This window comes from Lepidochelys kempii, chromosome 13 (genome assembly GCF_965140285.1).
Source record: "Lepidochelys kempii isolate rLepKem1 chromosome 13, rLepKem1.hap1, whole genome shotgun sequence".
Classification (NCBI taxonomy): Eukaryota; Metazoa; Chordata; order Testudines; family Cheloniidae; genus Lepidochelys; species Lepidochelys kempii.
Window position 1 is genome coordinate 17571676 of NC_136392.1, and position 16448 is coordinate 17588123.

Sequence of the window (16448 nt, forward strand, 5' to 3'; positions counted from 1 at the left end):
GTTTACTTTTAGCAGGAAGTCTAGCCTGAAGAATTATAATAGAATCAGATAAAAGCGTATTTCAGTTCCCAATGAGAAAATATCAATAGGTATTTATGTTCTGAAAGTTCACTTTATACATTTTCTTTACTAAATGATCACGTAAGCTAACTAATCACAGCAAGATAAGAAAGCAAGTACATTTTATAGGCCAAAACGGTGAGCATGTATTTAGCATTTTAAATATCAATTCTACATCTGAAGTACATCAGTATAGAGTAAATCAATTTAAGTGCTTCTGAGGTTTGCAACATGTCGGAGAAAAATTAACCAATTACACAGCAAAGATATTTGGCTGTGAAATGACGTCTTGGATGATCAATTGCACCCCTTGCTCAATGCAGACCAAAGAAGATAGTAAATCAGTGATAGTTGTCATACCATATCATGGCAAGATTCTACATCCTTTCCAATTCCATGGCTGATCAGTGGTGGCTGAGAGGAACAGTTTATAAGAGATACAAACTCGTTCTTGTTATTTTTTGGAAAGTCTTTGTATTCCACCTGAGGAAAAAAAAAGAAAAATGCTTCAGTTATTCTCAATGAACTGTGATAAGAGTAAATGTATTCCAGCCACTATGTAGTATCTGCCCTCACCACAAAACCATGTTCAATCTAATTGAACAATGATTCTTATAAAAACTAGTAAAACCATTTATTCTGAAGCCTAACTTTGAACCTGTAATAATTCTTGAACACATAAGAGCTCCTAGATGAAAGGTGCTGTATAAAAGTTACTGTTGCTGTCATTATTCCGACCATGGGTACTTGCCATTTTAAATTCTTCATAGTATAATTTATCCATGAAATTGTTTGTATTAATGCAATGCAGTAGTTGAAATGTAAATTCCTATTAAAGAAAATATGGAAGATGACTAATTTGTAGCCTACAGCAAGTGTCAAAGTACCCAGGGATTTTTCAAAAACTTAAATTTGGATCAGCCAATATTGGTCGGCTATATATTCTCACGTTAAGGAAACACTTTACAAAATGGAACTTAATTCCATTTCTTAAAAATAGACTTTGAAATAGCACTGAATTAAGGTAGGACATGAATCAAAGAAATGCATATTTCAAATACTAAAACTCTAAAATTCAAAAGGTTTTCCAGCTGGAGAAAAATATTAATAGGAAGCCGAGGGCAACTTAAGTACTCTCAGAATCAGAAGCAATTGGCAGAGAAAATTTTATTAAATAGCCATCTAATCTAGTATGGTAAACCCTATATAATATTTTTCCAGCTATACCTCAGATTGAACATTTACCTGGATTCCCTGAACACCGGAAAGGTAGTCCAACTGTTCAGAGGGCCTAGTGAGTGGTCCATGGGGTACGTGGCCTGATGAGTTGTTATTCTTCAATATGGTCTCAGCAGTAGGAGATGTACCACCATATAACAGCTCTCTAGCAATCATGGCTGTTACTGTAGCCTTGGCAGGATTAGGGGCTGCCCTGTTGAAGTCTTTGGTGTGATGTCCTTGATTGGCTCCTACAGCTTGTGCAACCTCTGGGACCATGGGAAGAATTCCAGCAGGAAGCTGCTGATGGCTGAGATAAGGCATCCTAAACTCATCATCTTTATTACCTGAAGAGAGAGAGGTACACATTAAATAGATTCTAGTCATTTATCAAGGGAGCCTGGTCAGCATACACCTAAGAATTTATAAATCTCTAAACATCTACAAGTTTTTGTTGTGTTTCAAAAGTAGTCACACTTACTGGGCTTGATTCATCTCCACTGTTTCGGAAGGGTGCAACTGCACCCTGGGTAGTATTTGCAATGCTGCGTTGAATGAATTATTCAATGCAACGGCTGTTTCTGCCAAAGGTGCCCCTTTATCCCCAAGTGCCCTGACTACAGCCTCTCCAGTGGAGCTATCTTGCGTTGCTGCAGCTACACTCCAGGTGGCCTTTGACATCAGGGTCTCTTATTTTACTATAAAAAGAAAAGGAGGACTTGTGGCACCTTAGAGACTAACCAATTTATTTGAGCATAAGCTTTCGTGAGCTACAGCTCACTTCATCGGATGCACCTGTCATTATTTTACTATGTTATCTGAATCACAATAGCAGCATAGGGAACCACACAATGACCAGACTTCACTGTGCTAAGCACTGTACAGGTGGTAAAAAGAATCCCGGACCAAGACAGCTTACAATCTAGGTTATGACAAGACACAGCAGGTTGAGGAGAACACATGAGGAGGAACATGAGGTTAGTAAGCAAGCATGTCATACAATAAGCAGAAGTCACAGCTCACCGCCTGCCTAACTGTTGTCAACCAATAGTTATTTGTAGGCACCATGGCAGAAGTTAGATTTAAGAAGAGATTTCGAAGAGGATAAGGTAGTGACCTTTTGCAGAAGTTCTGTCCCTTTATCCCCTGACAGAGGCTCATACGGAGTACCATGGGAGAATATGAGGTGGTGTATCTGAGGGGTGGGTACAGTGGCAGATCAAAGGCAGGGGTCAGCATCATGGTAGATTAGATAAATTAGGTAGGGCATGACTACAGGATGAACACTAGAAATGGATGAGGGAAGGGATGACAAAGTCAGAGCACAAGCGAGGAAAATGATCTTGGAAGCAAATAAAGTTTCATAGCCAGAAGATGGGTGTAACTTGGGGCACAATCAAGCCCCTCTATTAATAAACTTTTAAGGACTAATTCACACAAATCCATGCTCATTCATCTGAGACCTGACGAGCAGAACCAGAACTATTTGCAATAAGGCAGCTCCTTAAAGAAAGCTCATCTGGTACTCCATATACACAGCAGGCTAAGTGCAGCAATCAAGTCAAGAACGGAACATATCTTGCGAACATACACCCATAATAAAATAAAGGGCCAAATTAATTTCAGTCATTTCACTTACTAGCTGAAGTTTCTTCAGTGCCTGGTTCAAAGAAGGTTACTTTTCTTCCATCGCCTGGTTTCTTTACTGGTGTCTAAAAAAAACCCATAAACCAATAACTTTTCCTTAAAGATTTCACGATCTAAGTGGTTCAATTGTCACAAAACTTTAGAAAAGGATTCCAGTTGCATACCCAGAACTTAATCTTTACATAGCCATGCAAGAACAAAACAAATTAAGTGAATCATACACACACTAGGTAGGCAAGACTACATTTAGTCTATGAGTAAGTGCTACTGAAAAGCATTGTAGCTCAGAACTGGATACTCTTGGTTGGTACTGTTAAACTGAGTGGGCTCAAGTGAACCTAGGCTGAAGATAATAAAGCTTAGTCTGAATCTTTAAAGCTGACTGCACAGCCATATGAGTTGCCTGAGATTACTATGCCTTCTCAAAAGGAAGTATGGTACTGTATCGTAAATGTAAACTGAAAGGATTTATTTAAAAAACTATCCATTAATTCATGGTTTCAAATTAAGCCAAGTTTTGACCCTGTCCATTCTACAAATCTTGACTTCCAGAGACCTCCATGACATTTTCTGCTTCAGCCCCTGGGGTTGTGGGACTGGAACTGGCAGCCAGCAGGGCCCCGGCAGGGTTCCAGCAACAGGCGACAACCTCCTCAGGGTGCCCTCTTTGGGGTTCCAGTGACCAGGGACAGCCTTGGGGGGCGGGGTGGGAAGGAGAGACGGGGGACGGGAGAAAGAGGAGAACCCTGCAGCTCCCAGCCACCATGGAAGCAGGGGAAACCATGGAGTCGCAGCAGCAAAAGTCACAGACGGGTCACAGCTTCCGTGAATTTTTGTTTATTGCCTGTGACCTGTCAGTGACTTTTACTAAAAATAACCGTGACAAAATCTTAGCTGTAGTTATCACTATTCCTAGAGCAGTAATGACATAGATAACATTGGTGTACAAAGGGAGAAAAATATCTTATTAATTTCAAGCATCATTAGTCAGTAGAAGTCAAATTTCTAAATGTATAAACCAAGGGAAAAACTTTTCAATTGTTTTAAGTACCCAACAGAATCCAATATTAAGCTACATAAAAATAATGTTATCATGAGGTCTGATATAAGCCTGCTGAAGCTTAGGTCCTCAGACCAAGGATTTTAAATATCACAAGCTATAAGGTGGATAGAAAGCTGGCTAGATCGTCGGGCTCAATGGGTAGTGATCAATGGCTCCATGTCTAGTTGGCAGCCGGTATCAAGTGGAGTGCCCCAAAGGTCGGTCCTGGGGCCAGTTTTGTTCAATATCTTCATTAATGATCTGGAGGATGGCGTGGATTGCACCCTCAGCAAGTTTGCTGATGATACTAAACTGGGAGGAGTGGTAGATATGCTGGAGGGTAGGGATCGGATACAGAGGGACCTAAACAAATTACAGGATTGGGCCAAAAGAAATCTGATGAGGTTCAACAAGGACAAGTGCAGAGTCTTGCACTTAGGACAGAAGAATCCCATGCACTGCCACAGACTAGGGACCAAGTGGCTAGGCAGCAGTTCTGCAGAAAAGGACTTAGTTTGCCCACCACTGCACTATGGCCCACGGGCCACATCCAGCCCACAGGACTGTCCTGTCCATCCCTTGAGCTCCCGGCTGGGGAGGCTAGACCCCGGCTCCTCCCATGCTGTCCCCCCTCCCCTGCAGGCAAGCTGCCACACAGGCAGCATGGCTGGCTCCGGCTGGGCTGCGAGCTCCTGCTGCTCTGAGCTGCATAGTAAGAAGGTGGCAGTTGGATAAGGGGCAGGAGGTCCCGGGGGCTGGTTGGATGGGGTGGAGGTCAGGGGGCATTTGGATAGCCATGTGAGTCCCAGGTGATCTGTCAGGGGGCGCGGGTGTGGCTAGGGCAGTCAGGGGACAGGGGGGTTGGATAGGGGGGAGGGTTCCGGGGGTGGGGGGCGGTTTGAGGTGTGGGGTCCCAGGACGGTGAGGGGACAAGGAGCAAGGGGGGTTGGATGGGTCGGAGGTTCTGAGGGAGGCAGTCGGGGGCGGGAAGTGGGAAGGGGCCAAGCTGTTTGGGGAGGCACAGCCTTCCCTACCTGGCCCTCCATACAATTTTGCATCCTGATGTGGCCCTCAGGCCAAAACAAGTTTGCCTACCCCTGTTCTAGACTGTTCTCAGTGGTACCACATGACAGAACAAGGAGTAATGGTCTCAAGTTGCAGGGGGGAGGTTTAGGTTGGATATTAGGAAATAAAAACCTTTTCACTAGGAGGGTGGTGAAGCACTGGAATGGGTTACTTCGGGAGGTGGTGGAGTCTCCTTCCTTAGAGGTTTTTAAGGTCAGGCTTGACAAAGCCCTGGCTGGGATGATTTAGTTGGTGATTGGCCCTGCTTTGAGCAGGGGGTTGGACTAGATGACCTCCTGAGGTCCCTTCCAACCCTGATATTCTATGATTGAAGCTCTGACCCATTCCGTGAAGAGATGGTCCTCCAGCAACATTATGTCAAGAGCAGATATAGTACTGTCAAGACCCAGGAGGATCTGTATTATATGTGCCCCAACACTACTCCGCACTCAGTGGCTAGTGCACAGGGCCATGATTATACTCTTGTTCAGAAACTCACTGGGGCCTTGATACCAACAGGTAGTACTAACTGGCACTCCCTTTCACTCAATGCATTGTAGCTGGATTACTGCTGCCTCTTGTCAAATGTGCTGCGGTGGGAAGTATGAACTTGATATACTCTTGCCCCCTGCACCTCTGCCAGTCATCATTTCACTCAACATTTGCTGAAATGCCAAGTGGTAGTAATTTAAAAATGTTTTACCTTCTCTTCTGTCTTTAGTGCTGGCTTTGGGGGTTGAGGCTGGGGGACTTTGAAACCTAAAAGCTCCAGCATGTTTTCAGCTGCATTGCGTTTAGCCACTTTCTTGTTCGTACCCATTCCTTCAGCTGTGTGCATGCCAACTTTCACCTGGAAGAAACAGGGACAAAGAAAAAGCAAATAAATCCTTATAAAAGTAAAACCAGTGTATGCTCATTAGTGGCCCATTTGTCTCAAATATGGTCTGAGTGATCAGAGAATCAGCTGAATTGATTTATTGGCCTAACCAAGTTTGTCTTTTGATATAATTGATCGTTCTTCTCCCCAGCACAAAGCCACATACAAGTACAATAATCAGCTGTATTTCATGATCTCACTTTGGCATTGGCTTAAATGCTCTGTCAAGCCAAGAAATTTATATTCAAAAAGTTACCAAGTTAAAGTAATTGGCTCAGAATTCTGCAGCTTTCTTGGTGCAATGGAAGTGCAGTAAGAATTCACATCCTTTTACATAGTGATAGTTTTCTGCCTTGCTCAGCATAAAAGACAGAGGGCTGGAAAGCATTTAAGCACTTTAACTACCGAGGGATGGTAGTTAATCAGCCACAAATCAGCAGAATACCTACGGTCACAAATGCTACCAAATTACTGGAATTTGCAATGCAGAGTGAGATTTTGGACCACAGCACTTCTAATGGGAGAAGGAAACTAGTGAAAAAAGCCAAGGGATTCTCAGAGCTACATTTCAATGAAGCCCACATTTTAGATGTATGAAGCACCTACTATCATATTCGGCAGCACTTTGCAATTCATGTTAGTTTTATTTTTGCTAAAAAAAAGAAAATTAGAGCATGATGTAGGTATGAGATAGTGTTCCAGCAACCTATCCAGCTTTTTGACAGGACTCAAGATAGGAGAGATTTGCTGTCTTGAGTCCTTATCCTGCTCCAATGGAGTCAGAGAAAATATTTCCTAATGAGGTCAGCGGAATGAAGGGTGCAATCCTGCTAGCTACATTTATCATTGTTGTAAAGTCTGGTAACCCTAAGCTAAAAAATAAAAATAAAAAATCAAAGCCAGGCAACCAGAGATCTGAAATCAATATACAAACCTGCATAACAAACTCCCTGCGCCTTGGAAGACCACGTTCTGTGATGAGCATGTACTCTGGCTCCTTCTCTTTTTTGGCCTGCTGTATCTGAGCAAGTCTGCTAATGGGATTCATTCCTTGGCCATATTCTGGGCTTGTTTGCAGCTAAGGTGGAAATAACGTTGAAGAAATAAGCTGACACTTGTGAATATTTGAGTACAGTAATCCTAAATGTAGTGTGCCAATTCATTCATTCAACTCTGGGCTTTAGATTCTCTAAAAAACACCAAAACCTGCTTTATGAAACACTACAAAAAGCAATACCAATAGCCAAACGAAGTAGCCAACTTAGTTCTTCGATAACCTGCCACCAGCAAGCGTCACAAGTTCAGCTTATTTTGAATGTTAGGAGACTAGTGCTGAAAGTACAGTCTCGGAGGGAAGTGGCACCACTAAAACTAATCGACAAACTGCAATGCCCTTAGAAGCTTGAAAATAAGATAAAACTAGTAGTTTATAGGGTAAACATTCTTCTATGTCAGGTTTCAGAGTAGCAGCCATGTTAGTCTGTATCCGCAAAAAGAACAGGAGTACTTGTAGCACCTTAGAGACTAACAAATTTATTTGAGCATAAGCTTTCGTGAGCTACAGCTCACTTCATCGGATGCAACTTCCATGTGTTTTCTCATTGTTCGCAAAGCTAACATAATTCCTCTTTAGTGCACCGAGGCCAGAGCTCCATTAACAGTGGATGCAGGTTAACTAACATCTCAGTTGCTGCTTGGGACTGCTGGTTTAGGTGCAGCATTTGAAAAGGTGATTTATAATCAGCTTGGAATGTCCCTCACCCTATGACATTTTACAGCAGTTAAATTTGAGTCCACCATAAAGTATTTTTTTACCTTCACTATTGATTTTGTTTTCTTTTTGATTCGTGGCTTCATTTTCTCAACCATAGGGAGGGGTGGCAGTTTTTTCAGTTCCTCTAGGACCGCTATTGCAGCATTTTTCTTTGAGATCTTCTTGCTCTTTCCTTCACCTTCACCCATAAATTCTCCAACGAACACCTTGGTTACAAAGCTCTTCATATGCGGAGGACCACTTTCCTTTGTCACCTGTTTCAGAGGGAAAAACTGAGTGAAAGCGTGATAAACACTTATTAAAAATGGTAGGGCACACTGGTTATAACAAACTTCACTCACAAAAACTGTCAAATGCGGAACACTCACATGGAACAGCATTCCTGAAACAATCCAGGTAGTGGCTGTTTAAATGCATCATCACTAAGTATAATGGATATATCACCCACCCATCCATAATTTGCTAAGATATTTATATCTGGAAAGGTTTATGTACAGCAAGCTGTAAGTAGACTTTACATGCTACAAACATCATTCACATTTAATTTACTGTTTTTACCTTTCAACAGGAAACACGAGTGTTCCTCTTTTTTTGGTGTATATTTCCACACAACTAACATCACCTCTTTAAATGGTTCATATTACAATAATTTGATCAGTAAAGAGTAATTATTTAAGGTCTAGAGTCTACTGTGATTTTAGTTCAAAGAAACAGAGCATATCGCAGAAATGTGAGGTACTGTTGCTTACAACTTACTAGGTCTTTGAACAGACATTCTCTATTTCTACTCACACTTTAAAGACACCAAAGGCCCATATTAATTGACAGTAAAGAGCTCAAATATAAATAAAAATTTAAACTCAAGTGTATGACAAGCAGAGGATTGAAAATGTAACAGATCTGTCATTAATCTAGTGTTTCACAAAACAGATTAAAAGCAATTCAGTGATATGCAATTGTATTTTCTCTCATAAGAACTCAGGTGTTTGTGTGAAGACTCACTGTGTCTTCTGCACATCACAGCAATACGATAAATTAAAGTGTTAGTGCAACAAGATATTCCTCTGGCAGGTATTCATTTAATATAACAAATAGTTGAAGGAGAGATGGACAAGGAGGGAACCAAGAGTGAGAAGTGGCAGGACAATTTATGCATATGAGGCCAAAGATTCGGCAGTTCTTGAAGCCAGGAGAGCAATTTTAAAGTAACAGTAACCCCATGATGATTGAGGATTAGGGTAATATGGAATGGGAACCTGATTGTGGGATTCCCCACCTTGTTTATCCCTCACATCTGTGCACAAATAAGCAAAGGCTTCTGTAACTTGCCTTTACAGGGACACTTTAAACTCTTTCCCTTCTTAACTCTGCTTTTATTGTTCTAACTATAGATGTGATTAAAAAAAGTTTCGTGCAAGATCCTTTCAGGATTCATTTTCAAAAAGCACCATACAGGGCCTATCCCGCAACAGAACTACTCACATGTGAAGTAATTAGCATTGGGTGCCAATTCTGGGGTGGTAGAATTTGTTTTTTAAATTATATAGACCTGGAATGATCAGCTTGAAATTCATTAAGATAAAAGCATATTCAGAACTAACACGAAGCTTTAAAGGTCTGTTGTATTTGTCTAAAACAGAGCCACTTTACATAATTTTAGCTTAGTATACTACATTAATATTCTAACAAAGAATAACTCTAGAGCTTGTAAAATAAACATACCTCAAAATTCACAGGCAAGTTCCTTTTAAGTGCAATCTCAAACACTTGGCTTATTTCAGATTTATTGAGATTTTCATCATCTGGTTCTTTTCCATTAACCTAAAAGAAGCATAATTATTTAAATAAAGATCCCACTAATTGACTTGTTAGCAAACCAGTTTATGGAACCCATAAATCTTTAAGTTGTCTAACCTTTACTGTCACTTTTCATGAGAATGTGCAATACACCAGACATAGTATAGACACGTAAGTTTAAGAACCTTGTTTAGTGAAAAACAGGTTTTATGTAAAAGCCTGATAAGATTCACAAGTGCCCACTGAAGGAAGGAAAAAAATACACCACAAAGGCCAATAAGCTTCAAAACTATTTTTGTAAGTGTTGAGACAAACTCAAGTGTTAAATTAACCGGTTTCCAAATTGAAATACACTTGTGAAACACTGTAGTGTCATAAGCTGATTTAACATTTGTAAGACTGTATCAGATGAAAAAAAGGCAGGAGAAATTTGAATTCCAAGTGTGGGACTCTCATGAGTGATGGTTAATTAGTTTCTGGGATAGTCACGTGTTCTCCACATGCTTCTGTTTAATCATTTGCTCTGCACATATTTCTAACTGCAGAAACATAAGCAATTACAATGCATCACTCGCAAAATGCCTAAAAATTAAATGACTGAGTCTAAGGGTACCTCTACAGTACGACATTTCGAAATTATTCTATTCGAATTTTCGGAAGCTATTTTATACATTCAGTCTTCTATGTCCCCACTAAAGCGCGTGAATTTGGCGGATTGCATTCACAGTACCAAGGCTAGCATCGAATGTCGGAGCGGTGCACTGTGGGTAGCTATCCCACAGTTCCCAACACCCATTGGAATTCTGGGTTAAGCTCCAGTGCATGATGGGGCAAAAACATTCTCGTGGGTGTTTCTGGGTGCGTGTTGTCAGAAAGCTACGGCAGACAATTGTTTCGCGCCTTTTTGGTGTGCAGACACCATACTGCTTTCAGCAGACGGTGCACCGCTGCTCTCCTGCTACTATGAATCCACCTTTCATTTCCTCTTATCTTCCTATGTAATCTCTACTATCTACTCTCTCATCAAATGCTTCCGCTGCCAACTCTGATTGGCTATTGTGAACCGAGCAGCACAGCTTCCGCCGCCAACTCTGCTCTCCCGCTATTGCCACGCTTCCGATCTTCTCCATGTTGTCTGTCCTGGGCTCCCACCTCCGTGAAAGCCACGGTAGACAACCATTTTCAGCCTTTGTTCGGCTACCGTGAACCAAACAGCACAGTTTCTGCTGCCACTTTGCTCTCCTACGTTTCACGCCCTTTTTCCAGGATTACCCCTGCAGGCGCCATAGCCATGGAGCCCGCTCAGAGCTCCACTGCAATTTTGACCATTGTAATGCGCATTATCCAGCAGCGTGTGCAGTACCTGCAAAACTGGGCGAGGAAACGACAGCGTGATTACTATACTGATGCGGACATGGACACAGACAGCACGGTATGTGGCGATTGGGAGACCATGGTGCTGTTGGGCCAGGTTCATGCTGTGGAACACGATTCTGGGCCCGGGAAATGAGCACAGAGTGGTGGGACCGCATAGTGTTGTGGGTATGGGATGATTCCCAGTGGCTGAGAAACTTTCATATGCGTAGAGCCACTTTCATGGAACTTTGTGACTTGCTGTCCCCTGCCCTGAAGTGCAAAGACACCAAAATGAGAGCAGCCCTCACAGTTGAGAAGCAAGTAGCCCTAGACCTGTGGAAGCTTGCAACGCCCAACAGCTACCCATCAGTCGGGAATCAGTTTGGAGTAGGGAAATCTACTGTGGGGGCTACTGTGCAGCAAGCAGCCAATGCAATCATTGACCAGCTGCTATCAAGGGTAGTGACTTTGGGAAATGTGCAGACCATTGTGGATGGCTTTAATGCGCTGGGGTTCCCTAACTGCGGCAGGGGGATAGACGGAATGCATATCCCTATCTTGGCCTCGAAACACTGGGGCGGTCAATACATAAACTGCAAGGGGTACTTTTCCATGGTGCTGCAAGCACTGGTGGATCACAAGGAATGTTTCATCGACATCAACGTGGGATGGCCGGGAAAGGTGCATGATGCTCGCATCTTCAGGAACTCTGGTCTGTTTGAACAGCTGCCGGAAGGAACTTACTTCCCAGACCAGAAAATTACTGTTGGAGATGTTGCACAGCCTATAGTTATCCTTGGGGACCCAGCCTACCCCTTAATGCCATGGTTCATGAAGCCGTACACAGGCACCCTGGACAGTAATAAGCAGCAGTTCAGCTATAGGCTGAGCAAGTGCAGAATGGTGGTAGAACGTGCGCTTGGACGTTTGAAAGCACGCTGGCGCAGTTTACTGACTCAGATCTCATCACAACCAATATTCCAATTGTAATTGCTGCTTGTTGTGTGCTCCACAATATCTGTGAGAGTAAGGGGGAGACATTTATGGCGGGGTGGGAGGCTGAGGCAACTCGCCTGGCAGCCAGTTTCGCACAGCCAGACAACAGGGCAATTAGAGCGCAGCAGGGCATGCTGCACATCAGAGAAGCTTTGAAAGCCAGTTTCATGACTGGCCAGGGTACAGTGTAAGAGTTGTGTTTGTTCCTCTTAAAGTTACCTCACCCCTATAAAGATAGAGAGATCTATCTATATGAATGAAAGGAAATAAAGTCACAATTGTTTAAAAAGCGTTCTTTATTATTTGTTGCACAAAACATTGAGAGAAATCAGAAGCTAGATGGGGGAGAGGAGGTATTGGGTTGGGGGGGTGAAGGAGGAGGGACGGACAAGTCCAGAAACCAAATCAAAATTTAGGATATGCCAGCTTTCTGCTGCTTGTGCAATCCTCTGGGGTTGACTGTGTGGGTCCCCATAGCCTCCCCACCCACCATGTTCTTGGGTGTCTGGGTGAGGAGGCTATTGAACTTGGGGAGGAGGGAGGGTGGTTATTCAGGGGCTGCAGCGGCAGTTTGTGGTCTTACTGCCTTTCCTGCATTAGATCCACCATACAGAGGAGCATGTCCGTTTGCTCTCCCATGAGCTTGACCATCGCATCCTGCCTGCTCTCATTGCGCACGTCCCTCCTATCTTCATATTCATGTAATGCTTTACGTGACTCTGCAATTGTTTGCCTCCACACATTCAACTGAGCCCTATCAGTGCAGGAGGACTGCATGAGCTCGGCAAACATGTCGTCCCGAGTTCATTTTTTCCGCCTTCTAATCTGGACCAGCCTCTGGGACGGAGTAGATAGGAGCCGCGTTGAAACATTTGCGCCTGCTGCAGGCGGAGAAAAAGGGAGGGTAGTGTTTTAAAAGATCCCTTTTAATGTGACACTGTTTCTCAGTGAAACAGGCAATTCATAGTACACAGAACATGTTCTTTCTGTACAAGGTCTCATTTTGCCTCTTACGCTGAAGTGCCTGCCACTTTGGTGTGAGTAAGCCATCACATGTGGCCAGGCAACAGAATTCAGCTTGCAGGCAGCCTGCGGGCTCTCTGGGATGATTGCTTCACACAACACCCTCCCTCCTGCCCCCCACACCCACTGCAGGGCTCTGATGAAGCTCTGAGCAGGGATGAGCCCTTTAAACTAAACGCGAACAGCCCTGCACGGCTGGGTTTCCCTCCACCCCCTACTGCGTGGCTCCAATCAAGCTGTCACTCACCAGAAGTGCCTTCTCCAGGGTCATGGTCCGGGAGCATGCTTTGGGAGTAGGGGGAGGCTATTGGCTCCAGCATTAAGAATTGTTCCTGGCTAGGGGAGAAAACAGATTCCCACTTGCCGCTTGTGCACTGTCCTCCTCCTCCTCTTTGTCCTCCAAAAACTCATCCTCCTCGCTCCATGCTACTCCCCCCTTGCAGGTGTCCACGGACAGTGGTGGGGTAGTGGTGTCGTCACCCCCCATAACTGCATGCAGCTCACGGTAGAAGCAGCATGTATGGGGCTGTGACCCAGAGCACCTGTTCGCCTCCCTGAATTTTTGGTACACTTGCCTGAGCGCCTTGATTTTTGTACGACACTGTTCTGTGTTCCTGGAGTAGCCACTTTCCGTCATGGCCCTGGAGACTTTAGCATACGTATCTGCGTTCCTTTTTTTGGAATGTAGTTCTGCCATAAAAGATTCGTCTCCCCAACATGCAATGAGATCCAGTACCTCCCAGTCGGACCATGCTGGAGCTTGTCTGTGAATCCGGGACTGCATAGTCCCCTGTGATGGTGGTGACCAAACAGGAAATTCAAAAGTTCCCAGGGCTTTTACTGCCTACCTGGCTAGTGCATCGGAGTTCAGAGTGTTGTCCAGAGCAATCACAAGGGAGCATTCTGGGATAGCTCCCGAAGGCCAATATAGTTGAATTGCGTCCACAGTACCTGTAACCCGGAACTGTGATCTCGATTTTAGCGCTACTCCACTTGCTGAGGTGCAGTACAGAAATCAGAGTAAAGAGCCCTTTAAAATCGAAAAAACTGATTTGGTCGTGTGGACAGAACCAGTTTTATTTCGAGGTAACTCGGCTAATTCCAAAATAACCGCATACTGTAGACCAGGCCTAAGATCATGCACCTTCCACTAGTAGAGCAATGCTATCTTGAGCACATCACAAATTACTGTTTCATAAGTTTGTTATGGCCTTACTGCACTCATGTTCCGCACAAGGTACAAAGGTGAATTTGATAGGCAGAACAACAATGACTAAGGAACTCTAGGACTTGAGCTGTCAGGCACTGGTGGGGAAGGTACCACAGTGGAGAGGAATAGTGTCAATTTACTAATCACTTCATTCCATAACACCATATGGAAAATGGGTTAGTTTTAACTTGGAAAATAAATATACCCTGAAGAGGCCTTGTCAGGTTAAAAATAGCTCTAATTAAAAAACAGTTTCCTTGAGTTACTACCATCTTAGGGCTTGGCTACACTTACATTTTATAGTTCTCTAACTTGCTGGCTCAGGGGTGTGAAAAATCACCCCTCCGAGCACAGCAAGTCAGAGCACTTTGAAGCGCTAGTGTAAACAGGCTCAGAGCGCTTGGAGCTAATCTCCTTGTGGAGGTGGATTACCAGGAGCGCTGGGAGACCTCTCCCAGTGCTTGTGCGCGACCACACTCGCACTTCAAAGCGCTGCTGTGGGAGTGCTCCCGTGACAGTGCTTTGAAGTTTCCAGTGTAGCCATGCCCTTAGATTGAGACATTAAGCATTTAGAAATCTAGTTTACTACTCACCATTTATGGTCCTACATCCCAACCCAAGTGAAATATGAGTAAACAAAATACTTACCATTTTCACTTGTTCTCAGACAGTTTTACTTTCTCTCTCTCATTCACTAATACTTAGTGTGGGAGTAAGTAAATCTCAACATGCTTCTCATAATAAAAACATCCAATATTTCTGGTTCTCTCAGTACTATGTACATCATGCCTGCTTCCAGCCGTCAAAGTCCAAACTACATACAGGCATGTGGGTATGTACTCTTTATGTTCGCAAACTCTGGTCCACACAATAGCACAACTGGTATAGAATTGAGGAACATGCTGAAGCATATGACAGCTGTTCAGGCAGCATCAGAATCAGTGCTAGAGCTAGAATGTTCATCTCTTGGAGTGCACCCCAGGAGAAGATGTAGTTAAGACATTTGGCCTTCCAGATCAAAAAGCAGTAATCAAAAGGTTTTTACATCAAGGTCTAACACTTTTCTGATTTCAGATTCACTCATTTTGAGTCTACCATGGTGTGACAGAACCGAAAGGAAAGGACATAGAATGACCATTTCAGGTCTTAACCCATACTCCTACAATAGTGAATGCGGTCAACTTCAAACTCCCTAAATGTAATTAGTTCATCAGTGCCACCTCTACTGATGCTATTTCAGTGACTTCCCCTTTTAGTTTCAAAATATTAATTAGCATAATAGTTTTAACCTCTAGTTCCAGATGCACTGAAGCATTCCCTGCTCATAATTTTGAAACTTTACAAACTTTTCCTTGTTAAGATGACCAGATTTTTCTTTATTGGACTATCTTTTCTCCTTTTTTAAACTGCCAAGGGAGGGCAATCCAAGAAATACCCCATAACTTATTTCATTAGTAGCTATGTTATAGTTTGTAGTCTAGATGTGTTCAAATGATTAAATACATATGAAGAATGTAAAGAACAGTTGACACTTCATGAATATAGTGAAAAACAAAATTAATGAAAAACGTACAGAAACAGTTCCACCTTAGCGTTTGCGATCTATTAAGGCAGAAATTTGCAGGTAAATTGGTTTGATTTTTAGTACTAGACTTAGAGAAATACCAATGTGTGGTCATCTCTGGCCTTGCATACTGCAAGCTAATTCATTCCGGCCCCTAGCTTCTTGCTTCCAGTCCATACAGAAAACACAGCTAAAAAATCTCTATCTCTAGTCATGTCACTCAGTTCAAACCACTCTGAATTCTCCACCATCCAAATTGGCTTAAGGCATTTCTTCCTCACCTTTGAAGCCCTGCACATATCTGTTCTTTTTTACAATATATGTTAAGCATGCACTGTTGCTCTGGGTACTTAATATACAAGTTTAAGCATAAACATTTAAGACAGACGCACAAATTTTCCCCAAGGCATACCTAGAAATGCACCCCCCCAGGAACACACCCGCACCTCTTCATGCATCTTCCATACAATTCCTTATCTTCCAATAGCCTCTCATTCTTCTAAACCTTTTCAAACTTCTACAGTGTTTATCCACACTCCTGGCAAAATTCCTACATCATGTCAAACTCATACTGACACTATGTACTAGAGGTGTCTGAACTAAGCTGCAAGTTGCTTGTGAGAGATCTCTCGCCATAGGTTTGTACAGCACCAACCACACCATCGTAAGTTAAATATTAACAGTTTATCTGTTCCTGCTGCCTATCACCCATCAGGGATCAGTCTACTGGTGACAATGCTACAGGAATTATGATAGCACAAAGCAATGAATATGACCTCACACAGGGAAACCCTGATTGTGTAGATGTAGTTCTATTTG

The 16448-nt window shown here is 43.1% G+C and overlaps 1 protein-coding gene across 5 annotated transcripts in view; it reads right to left on the reverse strand.

The window, feature by feature from the left end:
- Positions 1 to 16448, reverse strand: part of STAU1 (staufen double-stranded RNA binding protein 1) — a 52755-nt gene that overhangs the window by 2989 nt on the left and 33318 nt on the right. For 2 of the 5 annotated variants that reach the window (XM_073309472.2, XM_073309474.2), the window contains exons 8-14: positions 9406 to 9504; positions 7725 to 7937; positions 6844 to 6987; positions 5736 to 5882; positions 2918 to 2990; positions 1306 to 1625; positions 421 to 543 (exon numbers count right to left, since the gene is read on the reverse strand). In XM_073309472.2, the coding sequence (XP_073165573.1) occupies positions 421 to 543; positions 1306 to 1625; positions 2918 to 2990; positions 5736 to 5882; positions 6844 to 6987; positions 7725 to 7937; positions 9406 to 9504 (1119 nt within the window). Of the gene's footprint in view, positions 1 to 420; positions 544 to 1305; positions 1626 to 2917; positions 2991 to 5735; positions 5883 to 6843; positions 6988 to 7724; positions 7956 to 9405; positions 9505 to 16448 lie in introns of all 5 variants that reach the window. The other 3 variants (XM_073309471.2, XM_073309473.2, XM_073309476.2) reach the window with 2 other exon arrangements.